Consider the following 19627-nt stretch of genomic DNA (forward strand, 5'->3'; position numbering starts at 1 on the left):
TGGTAGAGTGGTACATCAGTGGCAGAGTGGTAGGTACATCAGTGGTAGAGTATCACATCAGTGGTACAGTGGTACATCAGTAGTATGTCAGTTGTACAGTGGTAGGTACATCAGTGGTAGAGTATGTCAGTATATCAGACTGCTGTTCTGTAAGCTTGTCAACTCATAAGTAAAGGAGTATTGTACCACAATGAAGCTTAAAGTGCCCAAGTTCCTGCACAATGGAAAGCTGATGAATAAAAGTTGATAAAACAAAGATGTTGACAAAAAGAAATATCAGTGCTCCCTCCACACAAGCAATGTTAATCCGCTTTCATTTTGGGGAGGCAGAGTGCACGCACAGTAATTACCGAGTGACCTAGACCACTGGGGCCAAGAGGTCAAACTGCAGTCTGTGTGCTTTTTCAGAACTGACCCCACTTGAACTCAGCATCAGAGATAAAGAGCATGAGATTTTCTGTGCCATCCACAATAGGCTGGCACTACAGATAATTCTGTGATTTTTGTTGTCATTACTAAAGTACAGTCACCATATTTCTCATTTAGCTGGGAAGCACGAACTTCATATTTCACTCTCTATGACTTGTTTTTATTTGGTCATATATATTGTTAAAGGTATATAACTTGTTATGCTTATGATAGTTATTTGAGGGCAAATTCATTTCAGATGAAAAATACAGATCAATAATCCTTGTAGTTGTGTCGATATGGGAACATACACTTAGTTAAGATGAGGATGTATTTTCTGCTTAGAACATGTGAACTTGAGGAAGAGACCTGGTCAGTTGTCCTCATCAATGAAGACCATGAAACCCAATATGGACAAGTTCAACAGAACCGCCATATACAGGCTGCCCATGCATGCTTTAGCATTGCCAGGTCATAAAATTCATATAACATGTGACGCATTGCTGAGTTCTTCAAATGTAGTGACCCATTTAAACATCACAATGTTATGGGTTCAGACTGCTATTATCCAGATCTTGAAGAAGAGAAAACTGAGGCGTACGAGGGAAGTTTGGATACTTGTGTGCACAGTGAGCGGGTGGCAGGGCTGAGCTTCAAACACTCACAGTGGCCCTGGTGTCCACACTCTGATGTGGCATGTTATAAGCACACATAGAAACCTGTGGGGATTCTCCCATGTTCCCAAACACTTAACAACAGGGAGAATGAGGAAAATGTTTTATAGTCTCAATAAAGCTGTTAAAATTGGGCTATTTAATTATTAAAACTGTTGATAGAAACATACTTGAAAGAGCAATGTTGCTGGACCATTGAAATTCTAAACATTTCAACCGAAGTTGGGGCATGGATATGTGGGAATTGCAAGAGATGGTAGTTACAGAGAATCTGCATCAGGTACTCTTTAGTTTTGTTATTTTATTTCCCATGAACGTAAGCCTGGAGTATTAATGCTGTTGGAGCTATTAAGAACAAAATGTCTGAATTTGGCACCGCAGAAGTACTATGGTATACATGAAGTACAGGTCAAGTGGAAAATTCCCAGACTGACTCGCGTGTTTCAAAAGGAACAGACAGCGTTTTCTATGCTACTGTGATTCCCTCTGAAAAACATTTAAACAGAGAGCGCTTTGATATCATCAGAGGCTTGGAGAATTTCTCATACAGATGGGTGATTTCCAGCAGGAAGGAAGATCCACACATTGTGCCTCGGGCTTCTGTTTAGACTTGAGTTTGGAATGAAAATCACTCTCCGGGAGAAGGTAAAACACAGTTCTTGTCCCACAGTGATCCTCAGAGTACCAGGTGTGTGTGGCAGAGGTCTGGGTGGAAGGCAAGGGCATGCATAGCTGGTCTCATGGGGCGGCTTTGTCTTTCGCAACTAACAGTTCTAAGGGCTGTACTCATCCATTTACGCTTCCAACATGGAATGTTAACTCCCTAACGGAAGCAGCAGAAGCACAGAATACAGTGTGGGCTGGCTTAAGCATGTTAGAAACAACTTTACATGATTGCATCTGCCCATATATTAAGAGGATCTATTTGACAAAACAAACCAAAATCCAAATCCCACCAACCAAACAACAACAACAACAAAACCCAAATATACTCTGAAAATTACATGGCAATTGCTTTCCATTCTTCCTTTTCCATTACTTCAGATATTCCTATCGCTCACTCCAAGAAGACTTATTTGAATTGATAAACCACAACATAACTACGGTAGAGTGTAGGAGCGGTGGAAAAACTGTGCAGAATCCCAGTAGTGAAGGCTGCCATCCTATTGGCTGCGTCCTTTCCCCACTGGGCGAACGAGTTTCAAAGTCCTGGCATATGTCTAAGAGTTGCCAATGTCTTTAAGAGAAGCAAGATGTGGGCTCTCTCCACTTCTGTGTGTTCTTCCCCGACAGGAAATGCGGTCTTGGCATTCTTTACCAGGCTAGGCTGACCTTCACACACCCTCCCTCAGGTTTCCCTAGTTTTTCCCAGTTCATGCTGTGGCTTGGCATGCAAGTAGGTTTTCTTGGAAGAGGCAACTGGAATGTCTCAGGCATGAGAAACGAGTGAGGGAGAACAGCTACTTAATATTACCGTGCTCTTTCTGGGTTTCCACACACTGTCCTTGGCACGTTGCGAGCTGGTGGGTTGGCTTCACCACGAGGCTCATTCTTTTGTGCTAAGGGATAACTAAGTCTACAATGTGACGAACCATAAGATTTTTATATAGCCATTTCTTTTATAAAATGGAAGAAAATTCCAGCCCCAAAGAATTCTTTAAAAGCAAACAAAAACAAAGGCAGCATGGGCGCCTTTGGCATGCATCCTTTTCTTAGGGTATCAATGACATCTTTGAAGCACAGAATTTACTGATATCACCTGATGAATTGGCTTGATTACAAATAAAAATTCACGTGTTGAGTTGGGAAGAGAAAAATCTATAAGGAGTGTGCTGCCTCAAGAATGAGAATAGGAGCCCCAGAATCTGAGTAAAAAGCTGGGCAGTGGCGAATACTCCTTCACCATCTGCTATCCCAGCTCTGGAGAGGTGGCAACGGTGAGATCCCTGGGGCCCTGGGCCAGCCAGCCTAGTTAAATGATTAGTTACAGGCAAGTGAGAGGCCTTGTCTCCAAAACCAAAATGACAAATCCTGAGGAAGGACACTAGAGGGTCACGTTTGGCCTCCAGAGGCCATGCACATGCATGAACACACGCACGCCCCCTCCACAGACATACACACTCACAGCAATTCATGTACTGATCATCAGCTGTGCATTCACCACAGACCAGGATGTCACATTTTACGGTCACATGGTCACACACCAAAGGTTGAATGCTTTTCTGTTAAAGCTGAAACAGGAACCATGGAAGGCTGTCTGTGTTCCCTAGTTTCTGCTGTAACCACTCAGTTCTGTCATGGGCCCAGAAGCAGCTTTAGACAGAATGGAGGAAATGAATTTATTTTTAAACTTTTAAGATCACGTGTACGTGTGTATACCTCTGTGAGAGTGCCTGCAGAACCCAGAGGAGGGTGCTTGATTCCCTGGAGCTGGAGCTGCAAGCAGCTGTCCATCCCTTGGTGTGGATGCTGGGAGCACAACTTAGTTCTTCTGCTAGGGCAGTGGCATGCTTTTAACAACGGATGCATCTCTGCATCCCAGCAGCAGCTTGGCTGTGGTCTAAGCGTGTGAATTCAGTGATGCTTTATTTCAAATAAATAAGAGCTGATTTACCTCATGCTCACCATGGTGCATACTTCATGGGAAACTATCAAAAAGGGAGTTTGGATAAACTGAAAAGGGATGGTAGGTAGAACATGATCTTTAGACTAATCCAGTAAAGTGTGTGCAATGTCATGATCCAGTGTGAATAGAACACAATGTAACATGGCAAGTTGATACAGCAGGGCAAGAGTCTGTGGGCTCTATTGTTATCCCGAATTTGGGGTTGATATGTTACATGTAGAACTGGGGTCCTGCCGGTAACAGGGTCTTCAGGAGTGATGATACGATTAATACACACCCCAAAGATAATTCTTGCCTAGCCTGACAGAGAATCTGCAGGAGTAGTTTTGATGAAACAAGATGCTGTTGGAACGTCCAGTGCTTTCCTTCCAGATTCAGTGAAGGAAAACCAGGGTTTGCAGACAAATAATGTTGAGAGACAGTGCGTGTGGTAAGAGATGGTTTGTCAAATGCCCTCCCCCACACAGGAGGAAAAAACAGCCGGCTAAGAGACTTTTGCTTAGGTGTCATTGACCTAGTGATGTGCCGGGTCCACTGAGGATCAAGAATCTCAGATATATGAAGAAAACCAGGGCTGAAATATGGACAAAGAGAACTCAGCAGAGAAGATGGACATGGTACACGTTCTCTCCTCCACCCATTAAAAAAAAAAATAAAACTCGCACATGCATGGATGCATACACCAGCACGGATAAACACACACGGCACGGCCATCCCACGGCTAGAAATGACGCCTTTTCCCAATGAACTATTTTTCTTAACCTATTTTATTTCCCCCCAAACGATTAGTAACTGGCACTACAAAAGAGCAGAGTTTGAAAGGCGCCAATCTCTTTAATATCCATCTCGTCTTTCTCATTGTATTATAAGATCGAGGGTGGGGATTTTCACCCATGGTGACTGCTACACAGGAAGGGTTTATTCTATGAAATGAATGGACCATCATGTATACAATTGTGTACAAACAAAACAACAACAATAAAAAAGAGTCATCCTGAGCTATAACTCTGAAATCCTCACTTAACCATCGCCTTGCCAACATTCCTGCCCCTTTCATCATTACACTGGGGACGATGATATCTACCGAGGGTTGGAAATAAATCCCCTTCACTGCTAGGCATCTGTTTTTAGATGTAAATAGCTATACCTTCATTGCTAGCAAATTTCAAAATAGAGAATTGAAGAACTTTACAATTCCGCATTCACAACAGAAGAACCACTTAATGCTTCTTATGCACCCCTGCCATTGTTTGCCCCATAATTTTGTTTCCCAAGGTTGTAAACATTTTAGCAAAGGAATGAGGTTTATATTTTATTTCTATGCATGCGTGTGTGTGAGCATGTGCATACGTGTCCACGCACAGAGCCCACTGCCAAGAAAACCAAAGTCTGCAGTCTTAAGTATGTACACAAAAGGTGGTGGCTAAATAACCAGGCATTCCAGATCTACCTAAGAGGAAATGTTCCCATGCCAGAGGCTCACTCACGAACGCCCGGGCTGTGCCTCACATGGAATTCCCCAGGATGCAAAAACACGCTGTGGTTGAATTCTCGAATCTAGTAGATTTGTTCTTTTTATGCAGACTTCCTAGCTTTGGGAGTGTTTTGGAGGCTGGCTTTGTTTCACAGGTATGAAAACAAGAAGTTAATGGTATCCAGGAATGAAGAGATTAGTATCCATTGCCACATTTGCAAAGCCTTGGCTAGAAGCAGGCAACCTTTTCTTTCAAATCACTCTTTGTTATAGAGCAAGTTCAGCAATGTTCCTGTCAGACACTCCTTAGATGTAGAAATAACACTGTATTCATTTTTCACTGTCCGGTAGCTAACCAGGTTATTCAACTACACACAAAGGTACTTAGTAAGTTAAACAAATTTGAATTTTAAAGGAGTTTTTGTTGAAAGGGTTTCTAATTTTCCTTTTCTTGCCCCCCCCATCATCTTAATGTTACTGAATTTTAGGGGATGAAAAAAAATCACCTTATTGTGGAAAATACTTAAGCTTGTCACCTGTGATTTATACCATTTCAAGCCCCTTTAAGCTTTCTGCCGCTCCAATTTGTGATTTCTCTGTGAATATATTACAATTCACTGAATAATAATCACCAAAAAATAACATAAATGTGGAATAGAGGTTCATTTTAGTTAGAGGTGAAAAATCTCTTTGTTAACAAGCTATCTAGATTTCGGCCTTTAAACATATTTCCCCCCAAACACAGACGGGAATTCTGCTAAATTCCTCCGGAAGAACAGACAGCAGCCACAACTTCCCAGTCGCTGCTGTGTTCAGCAGGTTTTCAAGGGAATGCCTTTCTCTGATGGTGTCTGTTAACTAGCTATATTTCTTCATCTTCGGCGGGCCACAGCTTAATCACTTTAACTCCTTGTAATCATCTGCTACATCGGCAAGTCTGTTTTCCTTGGGTCAAGTGCTCCCTCTCGTGGTCAACGACTAAAACTGCAAGCATTCACAGCAATCCCTGTAAACCCCTTGGTTTAGACTGCCGCCAAGGGGAGAGAGAGACATCTCTTCGAAGTATTTGAACAAATTTCAAAGGGAGGTTTAGTCTTTGAGAAAAGGAAGCAATGACACTGAGAAGACAGGAAAGAGTTGGAATACCCCTTCGGATTTAAAAGAAAACAAGGAAGATACTTACCTCCCTCCACTGCTGACGGCTTCGCCTCCTCTTTGATAAGTTACTAGAATATTACAAGAAAAAGAGAGAGAGAACAATTAATAGACATGTTTATATAGCAGGAGCAATCATATTCATGAACATCTTTCTAAAATATCAGTCTGTTTCCCTTCCTGCCCAGAAACTCTATAAAACCATTGCCAGATGTAGCAGACTTTTGTTCCATATAGGAATTATTTAGAAGATTGTTTTTAGACTAACTATACATCATTCTTAATTTCTCAGATTGCAAAAAATAAAATTAAAAATTCAGTACACTATTACTAAGTACAGCTTATTCATATGTGCACAATGGTATCTTTATAGATTTCTTTAGAATTTCTTACCAGACAACATAATTCTATGATTTCTGTATGGCTAATCTTAAATTCAGAGTGGAAGAAAACTTGCTAGATTGTCTTCCCAGAAGAAGGCACAGAAATAAAGAGACGATACATGATCATATAAACCCTCCTTCCACACACAAAGACTTATGCCAAGTTGGGATGATTGATGTGACCTATTTTATATTTGACTTGTGAAAACCCTGTCGTATTATATTTCTATCAGACATTATATTTCTATCAGATATGGTGAAGAAATATTTTAATGCAGTTTAAGGATTAATCCACTTTATTTTGGCCAGAACAAACACAGACTTATAAATAGTTAGGCATGGAGTTAAGAAGATTAGCTTTCCTGTAAATACGGACACATTTTCTAAGAAGAAATGTGTTTTTAAAAGCTGCCAAGTTTCCGCTACTTAGAAAAACTCCAAACTGGAAGTCTGCTAGGGAGAGATAACTGTGCCCAGTGATCCCAATAACTGGATTAAAACTGAGGACACAGAACTACAGGGACGTCTTTGACCGGAGCTGACGTGAGAGGAGGGTCTGTCCTGAGAGAAGCTGAAGGGGACCAAGACGAGGACTCTGACTTGTCAGAAATGAAGTTTATCACTCGTGGGCAGAGATTTGGGGTGCTTCTGAGAACAGTAATTCTATGGACAGAAAACTACAAACGAGAGAAATCTGCCTGTTGTTGGAAAACTTCAAAGTTGAAGTCGAGGGGAGAAAGATGCACAGCCTCGTGTGAACTAACCAGTAAGATGATTAGTGTGTTAAATCATGCCGAGGGTAGAAAAGTGTGCTGGTTTAACGGAGATGCATGCACACAGGCTAAGGTGCAATGTGGCATGCAGGATATGTAACTGCACTGAGTAGATGAAAAGCAACGCCCACCGTTCCTACTTCAGACGCATGCCTGGCATGAGTTAATGCAACATTGTGGTCTATGCAACAGTGTGGTCTATGCAGGTCCTTTCCCCAAGGTACCGTTTAAGATGAACTGAAACATAACAGCACGACACACGCCAAACTAACACACGGAAGGAAGAGGGTAAGTGCAAATAGATACCTGTTGGTGTGAAGGTAAAAGACGGGACTGAAAAATCAAAACAAAATATAAACTAGTTATTAAGCTGGAGAGAGAAGGGGAACATATCACATTAGTATAAATCAAGCAGACAGCTGAACATAACACAAATGTAAATAACCAAGCCAGTGGGTTTGACACTCTGATATATGAGTAACACCACATCTGAAGTCTGAAAAAGAAGCAGCCTGTCTCTACAGGTACCGTTCTGAAGTGGCTGACATTCTAATACTCTCAGGAGGGGAATTGTCTGGGTTAGCCTGCGGATGACCTTGCATTTAGAAACACAGAGTCTGCCCACTGCTTTAGTACAAACAGGAATCCTGCACTATTAATCATTCCCAAACACTGGATGATGGATTCTTAAACAAGTATTATCAGGGCTGCGCTGGATCCTTATCTGGACATCTGAAAGTAAATGCTTGGTAAGTGGAATAGTAGGTGCAGTGGGGTGCTCATTACTGGAATGGGGAAGAGGGAGAGATGAGAGAGAGAGAGAGAGAGAGAGAGAGAGAGAGAGAGAGAGAGAGAGAGAATCAAACAAATTATACAGCTTTACTGGGGAGAAATGCCTGGCAGCACAGAAACAGAGTAACATGGTTTTCTTTTGTTTTTGCTTTGTTTTTAATCATCATGAAAACTTGTGAATGGATAGTAAGAGATGTAGGAATGTGGAGCTAAACCTCCAGTTTATTTGTCATCCTTTACACCGAGAAGCTTTCAAGGGACAGACAGAACATTTTTTAATGCCACCCTAGAAGCAGAACAAAAGAACAATAACACCCCCCGGAGAACCTCCACTCTTTCTGTAGTTATAAATCTTAATCTAATCAATAATGCCTGAAATTGAACTACAGACCTCAAAAGTGGCAGCCTGCCCCCCCCCCCATTTCCCCATCTTCTCCCTTTGCTGGGGGCAGGCAAGCACCACTGCAGTTTCCATGCTATTTCATAGAGGGAGGAGACGAAATGATTTTCCAATCTCTCCCCTTCAATTTAAAGGAAATGCAGCCCTAATAGGGAAAGCAGGAAAATGCCTTCCTTTCAAATTAAAGATTGCTCGCAACAATTCTTTAGGGCAAATAAGCTGCAATATTGATTATTTTTCATGTATCAAAAATACCAAAGTATATTTTCCATTTATATATCAATAGGAAATTGATGGTAGGGTCTGAACTTGGATTGGGAACATGCTGGAACGGTGTACCATGTCCACTTCTTTGCAAGCTACGTAATATTAGCATACAAGAAAGAACAATGACAAAACCCTCAATGCATCCTCAATTTATACAGTGGCCTTCGTGTGTAACACGGCAGGACCATTTTAAGAATTCCATTGTGACTTTTTTCACTGAGATCTTTTCAAAGTCAATATAATTTAGCTATATTAAAAAAACAATGTAACAAGTCCTTATAAAATATAAAGAACAGGTGCGTTTGAAACTAAACCTGTTCAAGCAAGAATGGAGTCCCTGAACATTAATCTGCGATGACAAGGACACAGGGGACCAGAAAGGCCTTTCTAGGTGCTTTCGCTAACCCATTTGTGAAGAGAAAAAAACAAATCAGGACAGGCGAGCACCAAGTGGGATTTTTACCCTCCCAAACCCAACTGAATTCCCAAGTCTTCCAAGGCCACAGCTAACACCTTGTGTGCTCGCTAAGGTTGGGGATCTGTGTGAATGAACACAGGCAGGTATGCAGGACCGCTGCACATCATACACAGCGAAATGTGGCGAGGCCACCCCCAAAATCCCCACAGTGTGAAAAAGTCACACTCTGGCTTGATCTTGTGCAGGCAAATGGGCACTCTGCACTGATTCTGTTAAAATATGCCATATCTCATTTCACTTAGACCACTGGCATTATTTTTTTAGCATAAGAAATTTCAGATGACACAATATACTTTAAAAATTGCATAGAAAAAGAATTACAAAAAAAATGTTAAGGTGAGGAAAAGAGAGTCAGGGGCTCAGGAGGTCCCATTCAGAATTATGTTTTATGATTTCTGTCCAGTGGGGGCTAACTGAAAAGGCAATGGGATTAGTTGGGGAATGCACAGAGGTGTTTACTGGCATGCACAAAGGACATTAGTAAAGACAAGGAAGGCTTTGGAGAGCAAGGAGGGGTCTGCGCCACATCCTTAGAGCAAGACAGTAGAGAGCATTAACCTGCTACCCTTACACAACTAAGGCACTTCGCTGTGACAGGAAACCCTGAAGCCCAAGGACTGGATGCTTACACAACCAAGCTCTTGATGGAGGTCCTTCCACCAGAGAGAGCAGGGGACTCTACATTTCATTATTACTTAGCCGTGCTTCCTAACTCAAGTCAGATTTCAAAAACAGCCTCCAAGGGTATCCTCCTCCCTCCCCAAGCCACCTCCCACAAAGCCCTTCTCTCCATTGATCCGAGTCAAAGGATCATCTGGCCAGCATGTGTCTGTCATTGTTCGTCTTTGTACGCATAATGAGCCGCACTGTCTTTGCACTGGCCCCAAGCCCTCCAAGGCTTTTTTTGCTATTTCCCGGCAGGGCCACTGACAGAACTCGTGTCTGGTGTGTGTGTGTTTGTGGTGGGGGTGGGGGGTGGGGGTGGTGGACAGATGACAATGCCTGAGAAGGTTTACGTACGGAAGGGGGCTGCAGAGCCAGGGCCGGTCAGGGCTTCATTTCCACAGGACTAGTGACAATCTCGCTCATTCTTTTGTCAAGATCTCTTGTAAGCAAGAGCACAGAAATCTGAGACTGCACAGCTAGGATTCTGTCTAAAGGTACAGGGGTGTTTGAGTTCCACCTAGCACTGACAATACTGACTTGGCCGCACCATTAGTCAGAGGCAGTACTTTGCCAGGGCATGTCTAAAGTGTTTGCTTAGGAAACATGTGCACAGTTAGCATAGAAAGGAGGTCATGGTTGGGCTACGGGGAAGCCTTATAAGCAATCGTTACAACGTCTGCTCTGCAGCAATGTAAAAAGCAATGTAAAATGGCCCCAGGTGGACATACGGGGTCTATATCTAGGGTGAATCACACCGTTTGCGTCCAACCCGTGAGAACTTTGGGAACAAAAGGGAGCAAACAAACACAGGTAAGGGGTTGTCCACTAAACACTGTGACTTAGAGCTGCCCTGGTGTAAACCTGAGTTATCAAAGGCGAGAATAAAGAGGATGGCTATCTACCGGGGAGTCTTAAGAACTGACTCAGCTAGTAAAAAATAAACACGGGCAGCACTGAGATCTGAGGGTGTGTTGCAAAGGCATGCGAGTCTCTAGGCATGTGCGGCCCCGCCTCATCGCAAGCAAAGAGTGCTTTCTTTAGAAAAAGGTGGGCCCAGAGAGGCTGGAAGAGTCTATTCCTGGCTTGAGACATGAGCAAGTTCCTATACGGACAATGTGGAGAAAGAACAGCACTATTGAGAACCTTCCCATAATAAAGCCATTTAATGAAGGCTGTGTGCCATGAATAACACACTATCAGTTTAAGATAAAAGGTTTTATAGCCACCACACCTTTCCTGATGCCCGCATACGTGCTGGTGAGACCGTTTCTCTTCTTGCGGTGCCTGTACAGCCAGATGCTAAAGACCATGAGGATGATCCAGCAGGCTGCCCCAATGCCAGCAATGAAAGCTGGCTGCTTCACCACGTCTGAGATCTGCTGAGCGAGGCTCACTTGGTCCTCGGGAGACACGGGGTTTCCATGAGAATCTGAAAGGTCACCTCTTGGTTAATAAGGGTCAAAATCTCAACGTGACAGTACAGTACAGTATACATGGCTCTTGTTTCATCTTGTTAGCATCTGTACAATGATTTTGTTTTCCATTTTGCCTCAGCCACCACTGGGAAGTGCAAGAGGTTTTAGGGGAAAGAATTTATTTATTCCATTTACTTTAATTCAAAACAAGCATGTCATACTTTTATGAGGCTACAGTTAAAGACAAATGCCCTCTGTCTTTTTATTTCAGACTACTGTGTGGGTGTTTAGTATAGGTTTCATATGAGAAAACTAACCAGATATACCAAAGTACCTTTAAACTATGGAATAATTTAATGCATTCTGGGAAATAAAGGGTACTGAATTTGTAAACTTTTTCACACTTCTGTAGGAACCCTCAAATATTTGCTTCAAAAATGATAGAAATAAGTTAGGTGCAGTGGCCCACAGCTTTAGTCCCAGCACCAAGGAGACAGAGGCAGTTGTATCATGTGATTTGAAACCAGCCAGTCTATACAGAGAATCCCAGGCCAGCTGGGGTTACATAGGGAAACTCTGTCTTAAAAATGGGCGGTGGGAGGCAGGTGGGAAGCTAGAATTGAAATTTTACCTCTTCTGTAAGGAGATCTTGAAAAAAAAATGTGTTTGTTTCCTCCCCAAAACTATTTTGCATAGTCTTCAACTGTCTTAATTGCACATTATTTGAACTTATATTTAGAAAGAATTATAAAATCAAAGACCGCTAAAACACTATAAAAATTAGCTTTGGCAGAACTACAGATAATCTTTCTTTTAGAATAATAATGATGATCCACATTAGAAATAAGAAAAGAACATTAAATATGTAAAAGAATCATCAAGTGTTACGAATAGCCAAAAGGACTCATATTTTCTGCTAGACATTTTGATTCAAAATTAAAAATTGATAGAATATATGGGTAATAAAATTTACTCATTTTCCATTTGTCTTAGGCCTGTAGAGAGGTTGCTGAGGCCTGCAGTTCTTAGTTAAGGCCTCCCCAGAGCTGCCCGCGAACTCTAGGAAATCAAGGCTGTTGCTCCACCAGCAAGGCAACCCGTTTTGTTGCCTTAGTGGTGGCCAACTTAAGGCTGCACAGTGTGCAGTGTCCCCACTGCTGAAAGTCCTTTTAATATCTTTCTACACTCTATCTGGGGGAAAAAAAGAGGGGTTTGCTCATTTTATTCTTCCTATCAGTGAGTCATCTGACATAAACTGCTAATGTCCTGCATTCTTATAGCTTCATGTTGATTTGGATCTATTTTCCCTGTTCACTGTAATTTTGCTATTCAATACGCACACTGTATTCTTCTGCTTCCCTCATCATCTCCTTCCCATTCCTAGCAGCCCCCTCCTTGCTGGCACTTCCCTTCTCAGAGTCATGTCCTATGGTTATGCGCTGTGACCCGTTTAACTTAACCAGGGCCCTCTGTATGACCAGTGAATTGAAGCTATGCACTTTAGTTTGGCACAGCCATCAGTGGGAAAACAGTAAAGGAAATGGTTCCCTCTGGTCCTAAACCCATTAGCAGCAAAGAGACAGTACTGGGGGATAGAGTTGGCTTAGTCCTTTTTTTTTTCTCCTGTTGTGAGAAACTCAGGCCCATCTCGTAAGAATATGTTTGAGCTCTGAGAAAAATGTATGTGTGTATGTGTGCATACATTTTGTGTGCCAATGGCTGTGCATATGGGTGTGGGTGTGTATGTTTGATGGATATGCCTGTGGACGCCAAAATTCAGCACCCAATGTCTTCCTCAATCGCTTCCCACCTATGTCTTGGAGACAGGTTTTCGCTGAATGCATAGTTCCGTATTTTAGCTGGTCTGGCTGCCAGCGAGCTACAGGCATCTGTTTCTCTCTGCCTCCCTACTGCTGGGATTCTGGAAGTATGCTGTCGTACCCAGATTATACAGAGGTCCTAGGGACTCCGACTTAGATTCTCACACTTGCTCGGCAAGCACAGAACCATCTCTGTAGCTCTCTCTTCCTGTTTTCTCCCAGGTCTTAGCATGCTCAAGCTAGATACTCTAGCCTCCGTATGACCGACTGTGTCTGGGACATAGCAGTTCAACCTCCTTCAGGACCCCATTTGTTCTCTATGGATTGTGCACATGTCCAGTGGTGACAGCCTCTTCGTGATGGCGGCGCACTCTGGAATCCATCACCGTTTCCTCTTGGAACAACCAAACCCTTGAAATTTACAAGGGTTTAGTTCTGAGGAAACTTTTGAGCACCAATAAAAACACCATGATTCCACAGGCCCTTCCTCTAGATTCACACTGCGGGGTAGTGAGTGGCTCCTGTGGCCTTCTCCCTTCCAGATCTGTCTGTAGTAAATTGCTTCTGTCACGAATTTGGTCCCATTGCCTCCCCCATGTCTCCTTGGAGACACAGACATCCGTCGCTCACTCTTCCTGGTCAAAGGTATCCTAGAGAGCGGTCATGCAGGCAGGTTACATAAAAAATTTCAGGGCACCTGCCAGTCACTGTTCCCTGGGACAGGGAAGCCGTAGCAAGGTAAACACCAGCGACCAGATCATCTGAGCTCTGTCTTCAAGGGAGGACCGATTCACAGCCTCTCTGCAGAAAGAGAACTCCAAGCCTGATCAAAGAGACATCAGCAATTCTGCTTTAAATCTGGAGCATGTTCTGGTCCCCCGGTATAGTTTCATTTCGAGAACAATAATCGACACAACTAATTCTTCATGAACAACATTTCTGAACTTGAACATGGCTTTTTCCTTATTAAATGATACTGCCTTATGAGAAGACAACTGGCAATAAAAATAAATAGCTTTTAGTGTGTGCTGAGACTGCTTTAGGAATACAGCGCTCCTCTCCATATGGAAGGTCTAAATTCCTAGTCATGCTGTGTGTATGTGTGTGTGTGTGCACACACGCACGCGTGTGCCCGTGCGGGTACTACATGTCCCTTTTCCTTGAACGCAACTGCCAGTTTGACTCTACAGAGGGTCAAGGCTGAGAAACTATTTTTGCCAGCAGTCACCTGCTTTCAACTGTTTGTTGACGGAAAGTTTTATTTCATGTCCCAGACCCTTTTATCTCTGGTTGGCCTAAGAGCATTTCCACCTCTCAGCGCTCACTAAGCAGGCCTATTCTTTTCACTCTTAATTCATCCTTTGTATCTACCAGGTTTATAGATCTCATGGTTGTTTGCGAAAGGTTAAATCGGGTAGCTTCAGATTTTATAGAAAGGGCCATGGGAGGTTCCACTGCTAGCGACCAGATGGGCTGAACGGAATAAAGTGTTGGTGTGACTAATGAATTCAAATGGCCACTCGGTATATCAGGTTCGGTCTCACTGCAGCTGAGGCTATATTAAAATATTTGAGTCTTAAATTTCTTGATATAAATCTTAATAAAATAACCCACAGTCCCCCCTCAAAACCCATCTTCCGAAATAATAGGACAAAAAGGCAGTGCGCTATAAAAGCAAACATTGTCAACAGGATCACAGCAATGTAACTTGCAATGTTAAAAAATAGATATTGACATTACAGCAAAGTGGATAAATGTGTGTGTGTCAACTTATATTTATTCCTGCACGCATGTTAAAACATTCTAACAGATGCATTAAGCATTTTTTCCATTTCCTGTATTGCTTGAAACAAGTTGTGAAGCTATTTTTGTCTAAAAGAGATGCATGTAATAATTACATTCAAAGCTGGTAAGTGGAAATGGTGAGTTAAAAATTATGATATTCTAGCCCAGAGTTGCAGCTGAGTGAGGAAGCTTTAAATGGGAATCTCACAATTAGCATTTAAATCTCCACTTGGTGGAAGGTGGTTCCCTACCCAGCGACCTCATTCTGTGGGGGCCCCAAATACCTTACTTGCAATCAGAATGGGTAAGAGCAAGATGGCCCCCTCTTAGCCTGAAGCATTTAAGTTCTCCCATAAAATGTGTGTCCTTTCTCCTCTTCAGCTGGCCTGGGGACAGCCCGGGAAACCTCATCTTAAAGCCTCAATTTCATTGGCCTGTGGTCCACAATGCTTGGCACTCAGAACTTACATGGAACTGAGTCCTAACCAATAACCAGTGTTCGGGAAACTTTACTGTGTTACATTGCAAAGATTTTCTGTCTATCCTAGAGCCACTGGCTTTGTCTTAACAGTGAAATAAGTACAATATTCCAGGCTGGATATTTCTTAATTTAACTTGACATAATTCTAAGGTGACAGTATTGTTAGTGCCTTAAAAAGGTATGTGCTTGGGAAGCATGCAGACTGTGTCACCCGATCCTTTGGCCACAATTTCACATATGACATAAAATATTTCAAAGTTTCATTTCTGATTGTTAATATATAAAGTTGACTCTGCACTTCTTGTTACCTTTAATAATATAAATATCACTGCTTAAAAATCAAACTATTTTTATCTTGTCTTTTTAGGAACAATAGTATTTATTTTTTATATTTGACTTTTAGCCACCTGTTAATTTGTATAATCTGTATGTAATATATTTCTGTAGTGAATGTTAATTTGTATATTCTGCATATAATATATTTTCTGTATTGAATCATAGTCATGTGGGCTTCTGTGACACATTTTCTTTTTCATTAATCTAATATTTTTAAAGCAGAAATTGTATTTAGCCTTTTAAGGTAATAGTATATAAATATTTAAACATTAATATCTTAATTACCTTTTGTAATAAAAAACAATTATAATTTTAAATAGACATTAAATGTAAATATAAATTTCCCAAAGCTGGCTTAAGTATTTCAAGGAAGGATTTTATTTCCTGTGCTGGCTAGTCTTATGGCAACCTGACACATTAACTAGAGTTATGTGAGAGGAGGAAACTTTAATTGAGAAAATGCCCCCATAAGATCTGGCTGTAAAACATTTTCTTAATTAGTTATTGGTGAGGGAAGGCCCAACCCACTGTGGGTGGTGCAGTCCCTGGACTGGTGGTCCTGGGTTCCATAAGAAAGCAGGCAGAAGAAGGCATGGGAAGCAAGCCAGTTAGCACACCAGTCCATGACTTCTGCATCATCTCCTGTCTCCAGGCTCCTTCCCTACGAGAGTCACGGTCCTGACTTCTTCGAATGATGCACAGTGCTTTGGAAGAGTAAGCCAAATAAACCCTTCCCTCCACAACTTGCATTTTGCTCATGGTGTTTTGTCAGAGTAATAGAAACCCTAATGAAGACATTTCTCTTCCAGAACAGTTGTAAAAGCCACAGGAGGAAAGACTGAGTCTGTCTTTTTATTTGAGGCTTCCTTGATGGTCGATTAACAGCATTTGTTAATTAGATAAAAATTCCATAAGACAGAGTAAGAATGACAGTAAATATTGACATCTCCGTATTTGAAAGAGTGATATTACACTTTGATATTTTAGTTGCAAGTCATCTACAGTCATTAACCATATATAACATCTTGGAATGATGAACCATATGCAGAGTCACGTTCAAAAAAGATTGCGTTGCCTAGTGATGTCACTGATGTTTTAGTTTACATCACTGTACTCTGTGATGCCCACACAATGACACAATCACCTACCGATGAATTTCTCAGACTGTTTTGCCCTTGGTAAGCGATGCATGGCTATGTATCCATAGCTGTCTGTGTTTTAAACATAGATAGCCCTGCGGCAGCTAGAAACCATACTCTTGCTTCTCCTTGACTTGCAACAATGGCTGGTCTGTAAGCGAAATAAGAACAGCCAAGCAGAGCTAAGTGGGAGAATGACAGATCATGTGAGTCTTACCTAACTGGATGAACTGAGGCTCACTCTTCACCCCAGGACCTGCTCCAGTGCTTGCTGCCACCTCCACACTGTATCGGATCCCAGGAACCAGAGAGGGGATAACCACTGAGAAGGTAGACCCATCAACTGTCTTGTTTATGTGGTACCTAGTTTCGTTACCTAGACACCAAACCTGGAAGAAGCAAATAATGAGAGTAAAACTGATAAATTACCCAAGTTAATGCAAAGTTCAGCACACATCACGTATCAGTTTCAGACCTATGCAAAGTGCAGATCTATGAAGAATCCAATGATCCAGTAAATGAAACTTTAGAAATCATTCTTGGCCTTGAACTAATTCTGAGATTATTCTCATCAAATTCCATATTAACAGTAGCTTTAAGATTCCTACATGTTTTCATAGGTACTTTTGTTAGCTATAATCATTTAAGAATCTATCATATAGGGGAGCTGTGCTCAACCTTCTTAACGCTGTGACCCTTTAATACAGTTCCTTCTGTTATAGTGACCCCAACCATAAAATTATTTTCGTTGCTACTTTATAATGATAATTTTACTACTATAATGAATCATAATATCTGTAATTTTTGTCAGTCTTAGGTGACCCCTGTGAAAGAGCTATTTGACGTGACCCATAGGTTGAGAAGGACTGATATAGGAGCTGGAGATACATCTTGACAGTTAAGAAGGTTTGCTACATAATCATAGGGATCATGAGGACCGGAATTTACTTCCCAAAACCCACATAATTTAGTCTATCAACATCTGTAACTCCATTTCTGAGGGATCTGATATCCGTTTTTGGCCTCAATGTGCACCCGCACACACATGAATAAATACACAAAACAAATAAATTATGAAAAAAATCTTATCATATAAAGTGGTCAGCTCGCTAATCTTTGGTTATTTCTCTCACACGGCTCTCATCAGCCCACTTCATTAGGTTTTTGTTATTTTTTGTCATCAAGACTTTTTCATGAAGAAATAAAAATTACTCTGCAGAAGGCTGTGAATATTCACATAAAGAACAATAATGTACTTGCCATCATTTATAATTTGTATTATAATCACAATTATACCACAAGAGTAACTCCATATGACCAGCTACAACAAAACAAAGCTGCACAGGAAGCATTGAGCCTGACACTTCAGGATAGAATTAACCAGAATGAACACATCACATGACCATCAAACCCAAGATGCAGTTTTCTGGGAAGGCAGAAAGAACTCTGGAATAATATAAAATATTTCATATAAATATGGTTTGTATTGGAAATAAAAAACTAACAATGTGTAAGGGTAACCCTAGGGTTTATCTTGAGCATGGTAGGCTGAGCTGTGATCAATAGAAAATATTAACCATTAGAGCTGCCATATAAACTGAAATAATTTCTGTTTCATAACACATTGGGAATACAAAGGAATAACTATACACACCTGACGCAAGGAAATTCTTGTAATAGAAAGGTAACTGTGCAATCATGAACTTTGATACTGACATGCAGTAACAAAGCATCTACTTAGGAGACTGAAAGTCTGACTACACTCTAAGCCTGCCTTTAGGTGTCATTAAAAGATTAATCATTGAATGATACTCTTGAATAAATGGATATAGGAGATGATGATATTTTTACTGTTTCCACAAGGAAATGATATCTAGAATAGTTCGCAATACTCTGGCTTCTCTGAAGCATCCTCCAGTAGTAGGAAGGCCTAGCTAGGATGGGCTATTATTTATCTACACTATACTAGGAGAACAGACTTCACGGCAATCAAAACACCAATCTTCTCTAGCACTTGGTCAATCACCTTTAACTTTTTCTCTAAAAGTTTTAATTACTGCAGTACAGTTTCGATACTTAATGCCCACAAATGGTGAGACATTCTATCCCAAACCTGGCCATTGGAAAGAGACTCCTTTGTGAGTTTTTTTCCCAACAATTACATTACGGAGCTGAACCGAAGCCACAAACTGATTTTGTGCCAGTCAATCAGGTTCTGAAAGGCATTTTATTATTTTAAATTGACCATGAAGCTAAGTGAAATTCACCCTTGCACATTTCTTGAGGAGATAAATGAGTTCTGACTCTTAGGGGAAAATATCTACGTTACACAATTTTGCTTGGGAGCCAAGACATCATCAAATTTTAGGCTCTTTTACAAATGCTTTTACAACAGCCTGTTGCCCTGGGCTGAAACATTGTGTGCTGTTATACCCTAACACTGGAACAACCTTAGACCTTATGAGGAAGTATTTAAGATGATGGCCATATTGATCTTCTAATGAACCAGTTACAAGTGAAATTTTTACTTGAAATGCTTTTGAAACATCTATGGT

General features: G+C 41.4%; 1 protein-coding gene across 12 annotated transcripts in view; it reads right to left on the reverse strand.

Moving 5' to 3' along the window:
- Robo1 (roundabout guidance receptor 1) overlaps positions 1-19627 on the reverse strand; it is a 1008058-nt gene that overhangs the window by 41564 nt on the left and 946867 nt on the right. For 8 of the 12 annotated variants that reach the window (XM_026786907.1, XM_026786922.1, XM_026786893.1 and 5 more), the window contains 4 exons: positions 17290-17461; positions 11328-11525; positions 7800-7826; positions 6366-6408 (listed from right to left, as the gene is read on the reverse strand). In XM_026786907.1, the coding sequence (XP_026642708.1) occupies positions 6366-6408; positions 7800-7826; positions 11328-11525; positions 17290-17461 (440 nt within the window). The remainder of the gene's footprint in view (positions 1-6365; positions 6409-7799; positions 7827-11327; positions 11526-17289; positions 17462-19627) is intronic. The other 4 variants (XM_026786925.1, XM_026786911.1, XM_005345228.2 and 1 more) reach the window with 1 other exon arrangement.

The sequence above is a fragment of the Microtus ochrogaster genome, chromosome 2, assembly GCF_000317375.1.
Source record: "Microtus ochrogaster isolate Prairie Vole_2 chromosome 2, MicOch1.0, whole genome shotgun sequence".
Lineage (NCBI taxonomy): Eukaryota > Metazoa > Chordata > Mammalia > Rodentia > Cricetidae > Microtus > Microtus ochrogaster.